Raw genomic sequence first — 16903 nt, 5'->3', positions numbered from 1 at the left:
TTCAGGGAACTTCCAAGAAGATGATGGGCTTCAAATTTCCACCACTTTGAGTCATGTGCATGCATTCCTGGCACTCCAAAGACTGAGACAGGAGGATAGAATTTGCTACTAACCTGAGCTATATAGCAAAATTCTAGTTTTAAAAAAAAATTCCACCATTAGGAGGCTATATGTTGCAGTGTTTGCATCTTACCAATGATTTTACTAATGATGCTTACATTTCTAAACAACAAACAGATAAATATACATACCTCACAGGAAAAAAGCCCACATGGTGTTGTGTTTATGTGTTTGAGTCAAGATTCTTGAAAATTATGTGCTCATAGGGCAGATAGTATTCAGATGTTTAGTTTGACAAACAGCTGAGATAGCAGTTTTCTGTATAGATGACTCCAGGCAGCAATGATGCTACTTAAAAGTGAAGCAAGAGAGATGGTTTTTCTTTTCCTTTCACTGTAATATTTTAAACCAATACATTTTTGAGAAAAATGTAAAATTGACATGAACCTTAGGAAAATAGAAACCTTAAAATAAAATTCATAGGTTACTTCTGAGCATTCCTTGTCCCCACAAAAATTGATCCTTAGCCTCAATCTCTATCTCCACCACAGTTAATGATCATTTGTTAGAGAATTTTTAGAAACACAGCCTTTATGGAAGAAAATTTTCTAGTTCTCTTTTAAATACATTTCTATCTGTAGTCATCATCTTTCATTTACTTTTACAGTTTCAATGGAATAAATTGCATGTTGTGAAGGAGTTAGCAAAAACAGTTGAATGTAAGCATCTGAAGCATGCTGTTTCTTTGCAGGTGACTGTACATTCTCTCTGGGCTGCCGCTGTGGTGGGAAATACAGTGTTTCCAAAGATGAAGCAGAAGACATCAGCCTGATTTCCTGTGATGCATGTTCGTTAGTTATAGAACTCCTTCATGATAGCTAAAACTGGAACCCTTTAACTGTATTCAGACATGATCAGAAGAGGCCACTTAGCCTTCAAGGAAATGCAATTTTCTTGACAGCTATAATTTTAAAAGAAAATGGAAGATCCAGTAATGACCACCTCAGATTAATAGAAGGAATTAATTCAGTTGCTTATATGTGTTTATTATACAGAATACCTCAAGAATTTTAAACTACAGAATTACAAATTCTGCTTCTTTTTTTTTTGAAATTATTTGTGTGTGTATGGGTGCATTGCATGGCTCACATGTGGAGGTCAGAGGACAACTTGGAGTTGTCTTTGAGATACCTCTTTGAGATAGGGTCTCTTGCCAGTGCAAATAAACTGTCCAACTGCAAACAAATGACAGATTACATAGTCTGTGAGTGTTGTACTTATCTCATTGCTGGGACAAAGCACCTGACCAGAAGCAAATAAATGATGGAAGAAAATTGTCTATTTTGGATTACAATCTCCAGGGGAAACTTCATGATGGTAGGGGAAAGATAGTAAAGAGGCTAGATATCACCACCTACCTTGCCACATCAGGTGCCAAACAGCAGCAGGGCAGTGAGCTAAATTCTGGGCAAGAGGAAGCTGGATATATAATACCCTTAAGCTCACCCATACCATCACCTCCTCCAGCAAGGTTCTACCTCTAAGGTTGACAACAGCTGAGGACTTTGCATTCGTACCACATGAGTTTATGGGGACCATCTAACTCAAACCATCACAGAGAGTTTTGGATTTTCCTGGGTCTATTTCCCATTGGAATTACAGATACATAGGTCACTATGCATCCACCTTGACATGGGTGCTGGGAAATTCAATCTGGGCAGGCAAAATTTGCAGGCAAGTACTTTTCCACTGAGCCTCTACCTAGCCCCAGTAAATTATATTTTATAGATATATTTATCTGAGAACTTTTGCTCTCTCCTGGGTATAAAATAAGAATTATTCCTTTTACTAAATTCATGATTGATACTGAAAATTTAGTCAAGAAGATATGGCTACGGAAGTTATAAGCCCTAAGGGAGAAACTACTACTGTTATTGGGACAAATGGGTATATTATACTGACCAAATTGCCCTCTAAAAACTTATGTTTATATATATTAATGCTACTCTCAGTTGTGGTTAGAGAACCTTCTTTTTTCATATGGTTGTGACCACTGGGTAGACTCAAAACTCACCAACATGCTGAGAAGTGACAACGATGTGTTTAGCACTAAAAAAGACATCTCTATCACATTCTCTAAGGGTCAGGGACCATTGTGGAATACTGGGTTGAAAGAATGTTAACAGCAAAAGAAGGGGAAGAACATTTTGTAGCTGTCTTCCAGACACAAGTGGCTGGCCATGGTATTCATGACCTTGCAGTGGCAAATGCTACCTAAACAAGACATGCATAAAAGGAGGGGTAAAATGATGACATCAAAATAGAAGAGGGACAAGTTGGAAAGAAGGGATTCAGTGGAGGGAGGAAACAAGGTGATGAGAGGAGATGATGATGCCATATATATATATATACACACACACACATACATACACACACACACATACATACATACCTACATACACATACATATATACATATATATATATATATGGAAGTTGTTTATAATAAAGGTTTTTTTTAACTTAAATACTATTGTTTTATAATATTATTTATTTTGAGAAAGAGAATGAGTGTGCCAGGGCCTCTAGCTCTAGTGCAAATGATATCCAGACCCATGCATGACCATGTTATTCTGGCTTATGTGGGTACTAGGGAATGGAACCTGGGTCCTTAGGCTTCACAGTCAAGTGCCTTAATTGCTAAGCCATCTCTCCAGCCCCAAATGTCTGTTCTTCCTTCTTTCCTTCCCTTCCTGAACACAAGGCCTACTCACACCATTGTCTCCTACGCTGTCCCAGAATCCACCACTGCCCTTTGCAAGCTTCTCTGTTTCACCTCATTGGTGGGCTTCCCTGTAGGTTGCCTTGTTCCCCTTGCTAGCACACCCTCCAAACCCTGTGCTGTCTGTAGGTGCCCTTGTGTGCCCTCCTTGGCCATTGTTCTTGTCTCCCCCACACCAGCCAACTCTCTGAGCTGCCCTGGCCTATGGAACCCAGTGACCCCCACCATCTTCCAACACCCTGCTTCACTTCAGTGACTATTTGCAGCATCACGTCAGCCCCAGAAGGGGAATACAGGAATATCAGGCAATCACCTGTGAAGGGGAACCAGTGAGTCCACCATAACCTGGCCATCTGGAGTACAGTAGGAGAGCAAAGGCAAGTGCTATGGGTCCAGGGCAACAGGTAAGACTCAGATGGGACCAGATCAAAAGGATCCTGTACCTCCAATCCCACCTTTGGTAGCAAGCACCAGCTCAGAGCTGCTGGTGCACTTACTGCACTTATATCCTCTACAACCTGCACATCCCAAATTACAAAGCCATCTTACTATTCTATTTACACACAAAATGGAATACTCATTGAAGACACTACAATGGAAAACTCTTGCTTCATCCTTAAATAAGACTGCCATGCTGAAATTAGTAAACTGAAATGCCAAAGAAACAATACAAAACAAGAAACAGATTTCCAACAAGGTTGCCTATTCCCACAATGTAAGTTTCCAATGAAAACAGAGGAGGCAACAAGAACAGAACCCCAAAATGAAAACACAAATATGTGGCCCTGACCAAGCAAATTACAGAAATGGTAACAAAACAACAACCAGCAATCCCATAACTGAAATCCACAAAGCTGTCTTCACTAGGCTTAACCTAATAGGTGAAAACCAGAGAGATCTCACAAGAGAGAAAATGAACTGAAGGTGGGCTAAAAATTAGAGGATCTCAATAACCAGCTGGTTAAGCTTGATGAAGATATGACTAAATGCAAGAATGAATTCAAAGAAGCATTAAGAAAATCAAAGTGACCTAAAACTGGAACTTCACAAAGGGATGGCTACTATGCAGAAAAAAGCAGGAAATACAAATCAGATTGAACTAGTAAAAACCTCTCTAGAAACTCTCAAAACAGAGTCATTCATATGGAGGACAGAACCTCAAAGCTGAAAGACAAGATAGAAGAAACAGTTCAGAAGTCTAAAATTTTTGGTAAATTTAAAAATTCTTGTGACCAGAATATGAGGGAACTGTGGGATACCCTAAAATGCCCTAACATTAGGATCGTGGGTATACCAGAAGGGGAAGAAAGTCAGTCATAGAGACTTATTCAACAATACTGTAGAAGAAAACTTTCTTATCCTCTCAAAAGAAAGTCCCTACAAGAAGCTAACAAAACTCCAAATAGACTGGACTAAAGAAGAACCTCTCCAAGGCACATCATAGTTAAAACTCTAAACAATGAAAACAGCAAGTGCTAAAAGCAGCAAGACAAAAACAACTCTAAATACAAGGGCAAGTCCATCAGAATTACCTCATATTTCTCAGTGGAAACCCTCAACGCCAGAAGGGCCTGGAATGGAGCACTTCAAAGTTTAAAACTATGGTTTCCAACCTAAATTACTGTACCCAGAGAAAGTCTCTCTCATAACAGATGGTGAAAGGAAAACTTCCCATGATAAAAGCCAGCTCTATGATTATATGAACACAAAGCCAAACCTACCAAGAATACTTCAGGGAATTCTACATCCAGAAGAGTCAAATAACCAATCTCAAGAGCCTACAAGATCATAATAACCAAAGCTGCAGCAATATCAAAAAAGTACAAAGTCCAAGAAAATACAACTCCATTAAGCACCCCAACATGGCAGGGATTAAATCAAACTTCATAGTTATAAGCTTAAATATTAATGGTCTTAACTCCCAACAAAAAACAGGATGGAACAGAAAAAGAGACCCTCTGATTTCCTGTCTTCAAGAAACCCACCTCATCACTAAACACCTACTCAGGACAAAAAGATAGAAAATTGTATTCAAAGCAAATGGAAGTAACATGCAGAGGTTGATATATTAATATATGATAAAATAGCCTTCAAACCAAAATTAATCAAAAAGAACAAAGGCCACTTCTTTTTCATCAAGGGAATAATCCAACAAGAGGATATCACAAATCTACATACACCAAACTCAGGATCATCACAGTTTATAAAATAAAACCTATTTGAGAACAAAACAGAAATAAACACCACCACCATCATAACTGGGACTTCAGTATTCCACTATCATCAATAGACAGATCATCAAACAGAAAATCAACTGGTAAATAGTAGAGCTCAACACCACCATAGATCAGCTAGACCTAATGGACATCTGCAGAACATTCCATCTCAATTGTATAGAATACACTTTCTTCTTAGAAGCCCATGGAAACTTCTCCAATAAATCATATATTAGTCCTAATGCATGCTTCCATAAATTAAGGGAAGTTGACATTACTTCCTGCATCATATAAAAGCACAGTGCTTCAAAGCTAGAAATTAACAAGTGATATATCAGGAATTCCACCAGCTCCTGGAGACTGAACAACACACTTTGAAACAATGAAATAGGTTGTGGTAGAAATCAAAAAAATAAATTATAAAATTTCTAGAATTGAATGATAATGAAAACACAACTTATCAAAACTTATGGGGCACGAAGATGGCAGTACTAAGGAGAAAATTCATAGTATTAAATGCCTTCATAAAGAAGACAGGGTGGTCTCAATTAGCTAACCATCCTTGTAAAGGCATGGGAAAACCAAGAAAAATCCAATCCTAAGAGTTTCAGACCGAAAATAATCATGATCAGAGCAGAAATTAATGAATTAAAAATTTAGAAAACAAGAAAAAAAGTTGGTTCTTTAAAAAATTAGATTTGTAAACCCTGGCAAATTTGATAAAATTGCAAAAAATTAACAAAATCAGAAATGAAAAGGGAGAGGTCACAAAAACTGGAAGGATCATTAGGAATTACTTCCAAAACTTCTATTCCATAGAATTTGAAAATCTGGACAAAATGGATGGATTCCTAGACATGTACAACCTACCAAAAGTAAACTCGGAGCAGATAAATTTCCTAAACAAAGTTATCACATCCATCAAGATTGAAAAGGTAATCAAAAACCTCCCCCAAAAGAAAAGTCCAGGAGCATTCTCAGCTGAATGCTCAAACTGTTTCAGATAATTGGAGAACATGAAATGTTCCCCTACTCCTTCTGTGAAGGTAGCAACACCCTAATACCAAAACCAGACAGAGACACAAGAAAATTATAGGCCTATATCTCTGATGAACTTAGATGCAAAATCCCTGAAGAAAATCCTTGCACACTAAATTCAACAACACATTAAAAGCATTATCCACCTTAATTAATTGGGCTTCATCCCAGGGATACAGGAATGGTTCAATAAATGGAAATTGGTCAACATAAACACCACATAAATGAATTTAATCAAAAGAACCATATGGTCATTTTAATAGATTCAGAGAAGGCCTTCCACAAAATATGACATCACTTCATTATCACAACATTGGAGAGAATAGGCTTGTTGGGTTTTTAATATCAACACAATAAAGGCTATATATAAAGCACCTACAGCCCAAATACCACTTAAAGGGGAAAGACTCATGCCAGGCGTGGTGGTGCACGCCTTCAATCCCAGCACTCGGGAGGCAGAGGTAGGAGGATTGCTGTGAGTTCAAGGCCACCCTGAGACTCCATAGTGAATTCCAGGTCAGCCTGGGCTACAGTGAGACCCCACCTTGAAAAACCAACAAACAACGAAACAAAAGGGGAAAGACTCAAGGAGTTGCAATTGAGGTTGGGAACAAGACAGGGGTGCCCACTGTCACCACTGCTCTTCAACATAGTACTAGAAGTCCTAGCCCAAGCAATAAGACAGGAGAAAGAAAGAAAATGGATACATATTGGAAAGGAAGAAATAAATTAGCCTGATTTGCAGATGACATGATCCTTTATATGAGTGACCATCTCAAAACTTCTAAAGGTGATTAACTCCTTCAGCAATATGGCAGAATACAAAATCAATATACAAAAAATCAGGAGCCTTATATGTAAAATGCAAATAAACAGAAAGAAATCATCAAGGCTATTCCATTTTCAAAAGCCACAAAATAAATTAAATACCTTGGAATAACACTACCCAAGGATGTGAAAGACCTGTATAATTAAGATATAAAAACATTCAAGAAAGAAATTGAGCAGGACTTGAGCAGATGAAAGGACCTCCCATACTCCTGAATAGGTAGAATTAATATTGTGAAAATGGCAATTCTACCAAAAGCAATATACAATTAATGTAATACCAATAAAAATTCCAGCCTCATTCTTCACAGAGATAGACAAAATGATTTTAAAATTCATATGGAATGTCAGCAGGCCTCAGATATCCAAATACATCCTCAGCAAAAGAAACAACTTTGGGGCTGGAGAGATGGCTTAGTGGTTTAGTGCTTGCCTGTGAAGCCTAAGGACCCCGGTTCAAGGCTCGATTCCCCAGGACCCACATTAGCCAGATGCTCAAGGGGGCACATGCATCTGGAGTTCGTTTGCTGGATGCCCTGGCACACCCATTCTCTCTCTTAACTGCCTCTTTCTCTCTGTCACTCGCAAATAAATAAAATACACAAAAACTTTTTTAAAAAAAAGAAACAACTTTGGAGGTATCACAATACCTGATCTAAAGCAATATTATAAAGCCATAGTAACAAAACAGCATGGTACTGGCATAAGAATAGAAATAGATCATGGAAATGAATTGAAGACCAGGCCCTTAGGTCAAGTAACTACAACTATTTGATGTTTGACAAAGGGGCCAATAACATAGACTGGAGAAAAGACAATATCTTCAACAAATTGGATAATCACATGTAGAAAAATGAAACCAGATCCACTGATCTCACCATACATAAAAATCAATTCCAAATGGATTAAAGACCTCAATATAAGAACTGATACTCTTCTACTGCTGGAAGAAAAAATAGGAGCAGGGAAAGACTTCCTAAAAAAAAAAAACAAACCCAGTAGCCTAGGAAATTAAACAATCTCCTAACCAATGAGATCTCATGAAACTTAAAAGCTTTTGCACAGACAAACATACCATAAACAGTGCCAATACTTTACCCACAGAATGGGAAAATTTTCACCAGGTACAACACTAACAGGGGCCTAATATCTAAAATCTACAAAGATGTTAAAAAACTAAGTAAAATATCACACCACTCAGAAAGTGGGGCAGAGAACTGAATAGTGAGTTCTCAGAAGAAGAAATACAACTGGGTAACACACACTTAAGAAAATGTTTAACAACCCTAACCATCAGGGAAAGGCAAATTAAAACTATAAGTTTCCACCTTACTTTTATAAGGATGGCAATCATTAAAAACATGAAACAACAACAAATGTTGGCAAGGATATGGGGAAAGAGGAGCCCCCGTTCACTGTTAGCAGGAATGTAAACTTTGTGCAACCACCATGGAAATCAATATGGAGGTTCCTGGAAAAGATGAATATAGAACTATCAACAGACCCAGTTATTCCCTTACGAGACATTTACTCTATAAACCCTCCATGCTTCACCACAGAGATACTTGCTCAACTATGTTTATAGTTTCTCACGTCATATTAGCTAAGAACCGGAATCAACCCAGGTACCCATCATTGCACCAGTGGATAACAAATTGTGGTACATATACACAATGGAATTCCACTCAGCAGTAAGAAAAAAATGATACAATGAAATTTCTAAGAAAATGGATGGACTTGGAAAAGAACATACTCAACAACCACACATCACAGAAAGACAAATGCTGCATGCTCTCATTCATCTGTGGTTCCTAACCAGGATCATCTCCAGTTGCTAGCATACTTGATAGACAACTCGAGGTCCAGGTAATAGGGATGAACTTGTACCAAAAAAACCCTTTATCCTTGAAAGTAGAAAAAAAGATTTAACCCTTAAAAGGAGTATGGAGGGAGCACCTGAAAAGAAGTGTCCTGGAGAGGGTGGGATGAAGCCTAACCTTAAAATTTTTTTGGCTATGACTTGTAACTCCCAGTACCAGTTGCTACACTCCTTGAGCTGTTTTTCATAAAGACATTCAAGGTCCCCAAAACAAGACTGGCTTCTGTCAAAGCACTTGATTACCTTCCCTATTGCTGAAGACACCATGTGTTGCCAACACAGAATACTGAGACCCAGATGGAATCCAGAAGAGAGCCAGTCCCCAGACAGTTAGCCTGTTTAGTGCTGTAAATTACTACATATGCTACTGGGAGAAAGTGGCCAATAACAGTATGAGCAGCCAGGGGTCTAGGCTACTCAATAGCAAATACCCTGACAAGATGTACACACCAGTGCAATGGTGGCACACAGCCTTGTTGGGTAACCAATGCCTTCTGATTGGTTAAGATCTGCTCAGTGAAAAGGAACCCACATCTAGAATTGGTGAGAATCCTATGGAGACAAAGATTATGCTCCCCAATGACAAGTTCCCACTATTGCTTGGCTAAAAGAGGGGCAACATCCATCAAATTTTCCCTAAGTTAATCATGCTCATCCCATTTAACCTATGCTGACTTTTCTCTCCACTCGATAATCTGTCTTTTCGAGAAGGTAGCAAGATCCATGGATATACCACCCCTCACATTTCAGTCAAGACCCAGGTGAAACCAGAGGAATTAGGGAGACGATGAGTAAGGGTGCTGATTCCATGGTAATCCTGGTAAGCAGCACCAGGGTGAAAGAGACAGACACTGAGGATATTTAACACATACCATAGCAGAGATACAGAGGCTCTAATGAGCTCATCACTAAAGTAGACTTAACACACACCCACAAAGGCTCAGGGAATTTTGCAGAAGAGGGAGTGGAAAGATTGTAAAAGCCACAGGTTGGGATGTCATACCCAGAGGCATTGCCCCTCCTTGCCCAATATCTGACTGCTGCTCTCATAATGCATAACTCATAACCCTATGGTGAGTACCAGCAACTCCACCGAGGAGGGTCCCCAGTGGAATGAGGGAAGGACAAGGGAAAGGATAGTACCAACACATGATGTATCCCTACTAAGTATGTCCATAATAAAAAAATGAATTAGTCAAGGAAAAAAAGGGCTGAATAGATGGCTTAGTGGTTAAGGCACTTGCCTGTGAAGCCTAAGGACCCATGTTTGACTCTCCAGATCCCTTAGCCAGACACAGAAAAGTAAGGCAAGTGAAAGGTCGCACATGCCCACTAGGTGGCATAAGCATCTGCAGTTCAACTGCAGGGACTGAGGCCCTGGCATACCAATTCTCTCTCTCTTTCGGTATGTATGTATGTATGTATGTATGTATGTATGTATGTGTGTGTGTATATATATATGTATATATATATATATATATATTTGCCTCTCTCTGTCTCTCTAATAAATAAAAAAAAACAGAATAGAAAAGAAAAAGATAGAATGCCCTCATTCCAACTAACAGTAATAAATTAAGAGGTACAACTGGTTCCCCCACAGATAACTATTTCTTAACCACAAACATAACTTATGAAAATATTTTTATTTACTTATTTGAGAGAGATGCAGAGGAAGGGAGAGAGAGAGAGAGGGAGAAAGAGAGAGAGAAATGGGTGGGTTAGGGGTCTAGCCACTAAAACGAACTATAAACACATGCGCCACCTTTTTTATCTGGTTTATATGGGTCCTGGGTCCTTAGGCTTTGGAGGCAAATGCTATAACTGCTAAGCCATTTCTTTGGCCCCAATTGTCATTTTTTTTAAGAGTGGAAAATAGTATCATTTTCGTAGCTGCTAAGTTTTTGATATAACAGATGATTTTTAGTTGCTAAAGTAATAAGCTTACTGTACTCCTATCTCAAATTCTAAAGCAATTAGAATTAAATTATCTTGGGGGGCATAGTTCTTTCATAAACAAGGCTGAGTATGGATACTTAACATGTTATTTCAAATTTAGTGGAGTCTGTAGAAAGATAAGCGTAGGAGTTAGAAAACAACTCCATCCCTGGAACTAGAATTCTAAAGCTTGTGAAGACATCCATCTTAAACTTTAAATGTAATTAAAGAAATTGAAGTATAAAGAAGTTACTTGAAATTAAGGTATTTCTTTTCCTCTTACTGTTAGAGTAATGAAACAGCATTAACCATGAATATTTATGAATTACAACTTATTCAGAAAAGATGCACTGCTAGTTTGATGAAATGAACTGTGCAATGAGTTACTGACCACAGTAGGTTGTAGATGTCATGTGTTTAAAATTTTATTTTTGTGTTAAACATTCTGTATATAGGCCAGGAGTCACTTGTGGAACTTTGAGGGACCCTTTAAGTTACTGAAACTGTTTCTGAATTTCAAATCTGGACGACAAACATAGCTTTTGCTTTTTTAGAGTTAACTTTTGATTACATCAGATTGAATTTACAAATAAGAGGTTTTATTCTTTTTTATTAATAAAGCTGAAGTATGAGGCACATCCAAAGAAAGTAGATTTCTTTCATTGTGCTTGTAATACCAATATTGAGAGGTGAGGTAGTCATCCAGATAACCCCTTACATTTTATCTACCAATTACTTCAGATTGAAAACTTATTTTGAATTACATTTTTATCCAAATACTATTACCTAGTACAAATTTCAGAGGGTGCTGCTTAAATAATAATGAAATAAGCAAAACTGAATAGTAACTATTTATTGGTATGTTCACAGCTTAAACTACGGTAATAAATTCAACCGAATAAAAGATAATTATAAAGAATACATCAATGCTAATCATCAGAAAATCTCTGTCCATTTGGGCTGTCACGGAGAAATCCAAAATCACTCAGAGGCCAAATCTGTAAAATCAATATATGGATGAAGATGATTAATGAAAAGGACAGATCATCACCATATTCCCTTTTGTTCTTCTCCAGATTAAATGCATTCTCTTCACATTTTCTCTATCACAGAATAAGCCTTTTGAAATCAACTTGTATATTTAAGCTACAGAATTTATAACACTTGAACATGATACAAAAATTATACATTATATGAACACAAATATGTAAACATGTCTTTTCTTTTACTATCCTCAAATGAGGTCGATCTTCCTCCTCAAGTATTTAGGTTTTAAGTACTTGAATATGGCATATGTTTAACTGTAAAGATTACATTGATTGTCCAATTGCATCTATGCTTTGTAATAAAGGGGGGAAGTATTATGGTGATGCATACTCATGACCCCCAGTACTTATGGGGCAGAGGCAGGAGGATTAGAGTTTGAGGACAGTCAGGGCTACCAGTGACATCCTGTTTCAAAATAAAAACATATCACTCAACAGAGTGTTTTCTAAGTCCAGTACACTCGCTACAACCATAAGTCCATGATTCACTATACTTAACTGGCATATCCCTGTAGCTTGATTCTAGACTGTTATTTTGCAAGTCATTTTTTTAAATACCCAGGATGTGACTGTAGTTGTAAAAGTTGTAGAAGAATTAGATTTTGATGAACTCAAAGATTTCTTAGGCTACAGCTATTGTAGGTTGAATTTTATTATTAAAAATTATCAATTATCTATATGAGATTAGGAGTAAAAACAGGACACTAATTTTTATAAAGCTAATAAAAAATGCCCATAAAACATAGTCATTGCAATAGTCACCTTCAAAGCCTAGGGATTTCAAAATTCCTTCTGGGAGAGATTGTTTCCCCTCAAGTCAGAGAATGAAGCTGACATTTTAAGTAGAAACTGTACCTTAAAGAAGATCCGTCCTCTTATTAGTCCATAAGGTATAGGACCATAGTACCGGGAATCTGTAGAATTTTGTAGATTATCACCTTCTAACCAAACATGACCTGTTGGCACCTAAAATTAAGGAAGAAAAGCAGCCCCTTTAAAAGCCTTAAAAACCTAATTGGGGTAGAATCAGTACAAAGCATGGTGGTGCATAGGTATATTCCCAGTACTTGGGAGGCTAAAGTCAAGAAATCTTGAATTCAAAAGTAGTCTGAGATATGTACACCCTATCTGGAAAAAAAAAAAAAAAAGCATTTGGGACTGGGGAGATGGCTCAGCATTTCACAGCTCTTTTTTGCAAAAACCTGTCCATAGGGTTCAATTCCCAAACACCCCCATAAACTTACACTCAAAACATGCCACAAGCATCTGGTGTCCAATTGCAGTGGCAAGAGCTCTCAGTGTGTGAGCACACGCACAGACACACACACACATAAATAAACATTTTTAACATATAATTTGGAAGTATGGGAAATGTCTAAAGTTCTCGTTTATGACACACATACAAATCCTTGGCTTTCATTTCTTGCAGAAAACAAAGGTTTCAACTTTTTTAAAAGATGTCTTTATTGTATGGTTCCCAAGCATTAATTCGTTGTATAAACCCCAAACTAAGGTTGTAAGAGATCAAAACAGTGTGACAGGGTCATTAATTTAATAGACTTCAAAAGAGGTCATTAGGAGGCTGACTGAGAACGTGCCCTCCTGTCGGAACAGCGTAAGCAGGGCGGCCACTCAGCAACATCCCGGGGCCAGTATTAAGGCCAGACTTATTAGAATTTTCATGATGAACTAAATGGTAATTGATTGTGACATCAATTACAAATAATCTCATCATTTTATTGGAGTGGGCTTGTCAGAATTTTAATTAAGATCTATGTTCTGCTTTTGTACATGCTGTATCTTCAATGCATTATACTTTGATAATGACCATCAAAACCCAGAATGAACTATTATAAAATCATCAGCTATAAAATTAATGGTGGCAATCTTCTACTAAATGAAGATATATCTATGTATTAGCTGTAAATAAGTTTAAATTTTTATTTAATTATGACCATTTTTAAAATAAACAAATTACTTTTCAAAACTGCTTCATTCACTATGAAACAATCACCTACTAATCTCTTCAATATAAACTTTATAAATTATGTTCTGATACCAATCATAACATCTTTTTTTGCCTAACTTTTTTTTTTTAATTTTTTTTTGCCTAACTTTTTGTTACCCAAGAAAAGCTGAATTACTGACCATACCAAAATAATCTATTGGGAAGGAATTCACTTTTACCATCTTTGATAGGTTTTAATAGCATTGACTACAATTTTATTTTTATTATCACAAATTACTTTTTTGAATAGTTAATTTTTGCAAGCATTTAAAATTTTAATTTCACTTTTCATATGATATGCTTCTGGAATATCGTGATTATAAGAAGTAGCTATAGATTATAGGTCCACTAGCAAGGCTAGTTCCTCCTTTTCTAATGAAATGATTTGCATGCAGTGAAGCATATGACTGTTCAAGTAGAAAAACAAGAACATCTCAGGTCATACAAAAAGTGAAAACAAACAGGAAATTGGTCAAAACCAAATGAAACTTTATATTCTGAAGTACTGCTTTTGGAGAAGCTGAACAGAAATTATCTTTTGTGTTTAGATTTCTGTGGCTTCTCAACACAAAACTGTGGGCTTGGAAGATGGCTTAGCAGTCACAGGCACTTGCTTGCAAAGCCTTCTAGCAAAGGTTCAATTCCCTAGTACCCAGGCACAAAGTGGTGCATGCATCTGGGAGTTGGTTTGCAGTGATAAAAGGCCCTGGCACATCTCTACTCTCAAAGTTTTTAAAAAATAAAAAATAACACAATTGGCATAAATTTGAAAAATAGGCAATATACATGAATAAGGAGCACCAATACTAGCAACAGAAAAAATACTTTACAAATAGGGCAAAAACCTAACAAACTAGGGAGACCTCTGCCCATCCCACTGGCCAGGAATTAGGCTTATCATTACTTCTAGCCATGAAATTTCCCCTTGACTGTTTATGCCACATGCTTTGATTATTTAGATTAGATATAAAGCCATCCTTGTTGAGAGTACTGGATTAAAACAACACTTTACTCACTTAGCTTTTGTGTAGGTTATTTTCTTTTTATTTGATTTTATTTTGTTATGTATGTTTTTATTTTCTCAAATAACTCAAAATATTGAAAAACAAAAAATGGCAAATATTCATTCCCAGTTTGACATTTCTCTTACAAAACAGTGCATTTTATCACCTCTGGATTGAAATCATAATTGAAAAGACTTTCAGAGTTTTATTGTCTTATTATACATGTATTACTCAGGATGTGCTGGTGCGCTCCTTTAATCCCAGCACTCTAGAGGTCAAGGTAGGAGGATCACCATGACTTTGAGGCTAGCCTGGGGCTAGAGTGAGTTTCAGGTCAGCTTGGGTTTAGAATGCTTTAGGTTTAGAATGCTTAAAAACAAAAAGGCATCTTGTTCATTTAAATGGTGGGTCAGTACTTCAATGATGTGTATCTCTGCATTCATTTTTATTGCTGAGGCAGAACATTATTTGTTCTGCATTTGTTTTCTGTTTCTGCTTCATCTCATGTGAATAGCATACACCTGGTTTGCATACAACAGTCTTCAGGATCTCAATGATGTCCTTATTAACTTGCAAGTGTTACTTATACAATACAGACTGGTTTTAAATACTCTCTGCAAATATTTATTTATTTATGTTACATACAAAGTTTTAGCTTTTATATATTACATGTTTAACTTCTACCTGTGTGCTACTTCTTATTTTCCTAAAAATGGTTTGAATTCTGTATAACACCTCAACTAAAGTTGTAACTCAAGTATTTGTTGGTTTAACATTTGTAAGTACAAATTTTCTGAAAAGCATGACTGCCCATCAGATACATTATTTTTTGCACTGGGGTGAGGTTAATAAAATTAGTAACGACAGAAAGCAATGTTCTAAAAGAAATCCAGAGCATATCACTGGGAGCCCTTAGACATATCCCAGGTCCTTTACATGTGGTTCTTGATTACAAGGATGGAACCAAGGAGGAATAATAAAAAAATGAATGTACTAGTTTATTTCATGTGATCCTTAAAACAACCTGTGAAGAAGTACTGTTATGGTGTTTTATGGAAAAAAAGGTTCATCTATCTAACAAATTTACTCCTACTTATCTCTTACACATGCTACTGCCCATGCTCTATAGAAAGGAATAATGTACAGCTCACAGCCTTAATGCCCCCATGTAAATATATGGATCAAGAAAACAATCTCATCAGTGGTATTCCTTTAAGCCAACACAAATGTCTGTTAGGAGCAAGAACATCACTCAAGTATACATCTTTATCTTTACAGGCATTTTCTGTTTAGTGGCTGTGGTTATAGAACATAATTTTCATATTTTTAAATTTTTTTAAAATTTTTTATTTATTTATTTGAGAGCGACAGACACAGAGAGAAAGACAGATAGAGGGAGAGAGAGAGAATGGGCGCACCAGGGCTTCCAGCCTCTGCAAACGAACTCCAGACGCGTGCGCCCCCTTGTGCATCTGGCTAACGTGGGACCTGGGGAACCGAGCCTCGAACCGGGGTCCTTAGGCTTCACAGGCAAGCACTTAACCGCTAAGCCATCTCTCCAGCCCAATTTTCATATTTTTTATTGGCTTATGTTCATTGTACACAATGTTGGTTTTCATAGAGACCATTCAAGAATATCCTATTTTGACTATATTTATAACTCTCCCATCCCAAAGTTCCTCTTCTACTTTGCCCTCCCCATTAGTTTCTACCTTTCCCCTAGTGTTCCTTTTACCTCCTGCTTTCATGCTGTGTGTGTGCATATCGTCTTTTGTATTTATGAAGAATTTTAACACCTCTAAATGAGGAAAATGTGCTATTATCTTTCTGCATCTCATTTCTTTTGACAATATGGTTATCGCCAGTTGAACCTATTTCCAACAAGTGGCAAAATTTCATTCTTTAAGGCTGAATAAAACTATATGGTATATGTGTGTGTGTATATACACATACCTACCTACTTACATACATACATATATGTATATATATATGTATTATTTCATATACATGTATGAACTGTATGAAAATTACATATATATTTTTTCTGTTGACACAGCTGGATTGATTTCATAATTTGGCTATTGTTAATTTTGGCTCAACAAACATGT

At 36.9% G+C, this 16903-nt stretch overlaps 2 protein-coding genes across 7 annotated transcripts in view; one reads left to right on the top strand and one right to left on the bottom strand.

Moving 5' to 3' along the window:
• Positions 1-1394, top strand: part of Dnajc24 (DnaJ heat shock protein family (Hsp40) member C24) — a 47162-nt gene extending 45768 nt beyond the window's left edge. For both annotated transcript variants that reach the window (XM_045156214.1, XM_004660716.3), the window contains exon 5: positions 812-1394. In XM_045156214.1, the coding sequence (XP_045012149.1) occupies positions 812-942 (131 nt within the window). In that variant the 3' untranslated portion in view covers positions 943-1394. The remainder of the gene's footprint in view (positions 1-811) is intronic.
• Positions 1395-11575: 10181 nt separating this feature from the next.
• Positions 11576-16903, bottom strand: part of Immp1l (inner mitochondrial membrane peptidase subunit 1) — a 97953-nt gene continuing 92625 nt past the window's right edge. For all 5 annotated transcript variants that reach the window (XM_045156213.1, XM_045156212.1, XM_045156211.1 and 2 more), the window contains 2 exons: positions 12639-12749; positions 11576-11735 (listed from right to left, as the gene is read on the bottom strand). In XM_045156213.1, coding sequence (XP_045012148.1) covers positions 11667-11735; positions 12639-12749 — 180 coding nt within the window. In that variant the 3' untranslated portion in view covers positions 11576-11666. The remainder of the gene's footprint in view (positions 11736-12638; positions 12750-16903) is intronic.

This window comes from Jaculus jaculus, chromosome 8 (assembly GCF_020740685.1).
Source record: "Jaculus jaculus isolate mJacJac1 chromosome 8, mJacJac1.mat.Y.cur, whole genome shotgun sequence".
NCBI classification, from domain to species: Eukaryota; Metazoa; Chordata; class Mammalia; order Rodentia; family Dipodidae; genus Jaculus; species Jaculus jaculus.
The sequence above is the reverse complement of the archived record's forward strand: the minus strand, read 5'-3'. Positions and strand labels throughout refer to the sequence as shown.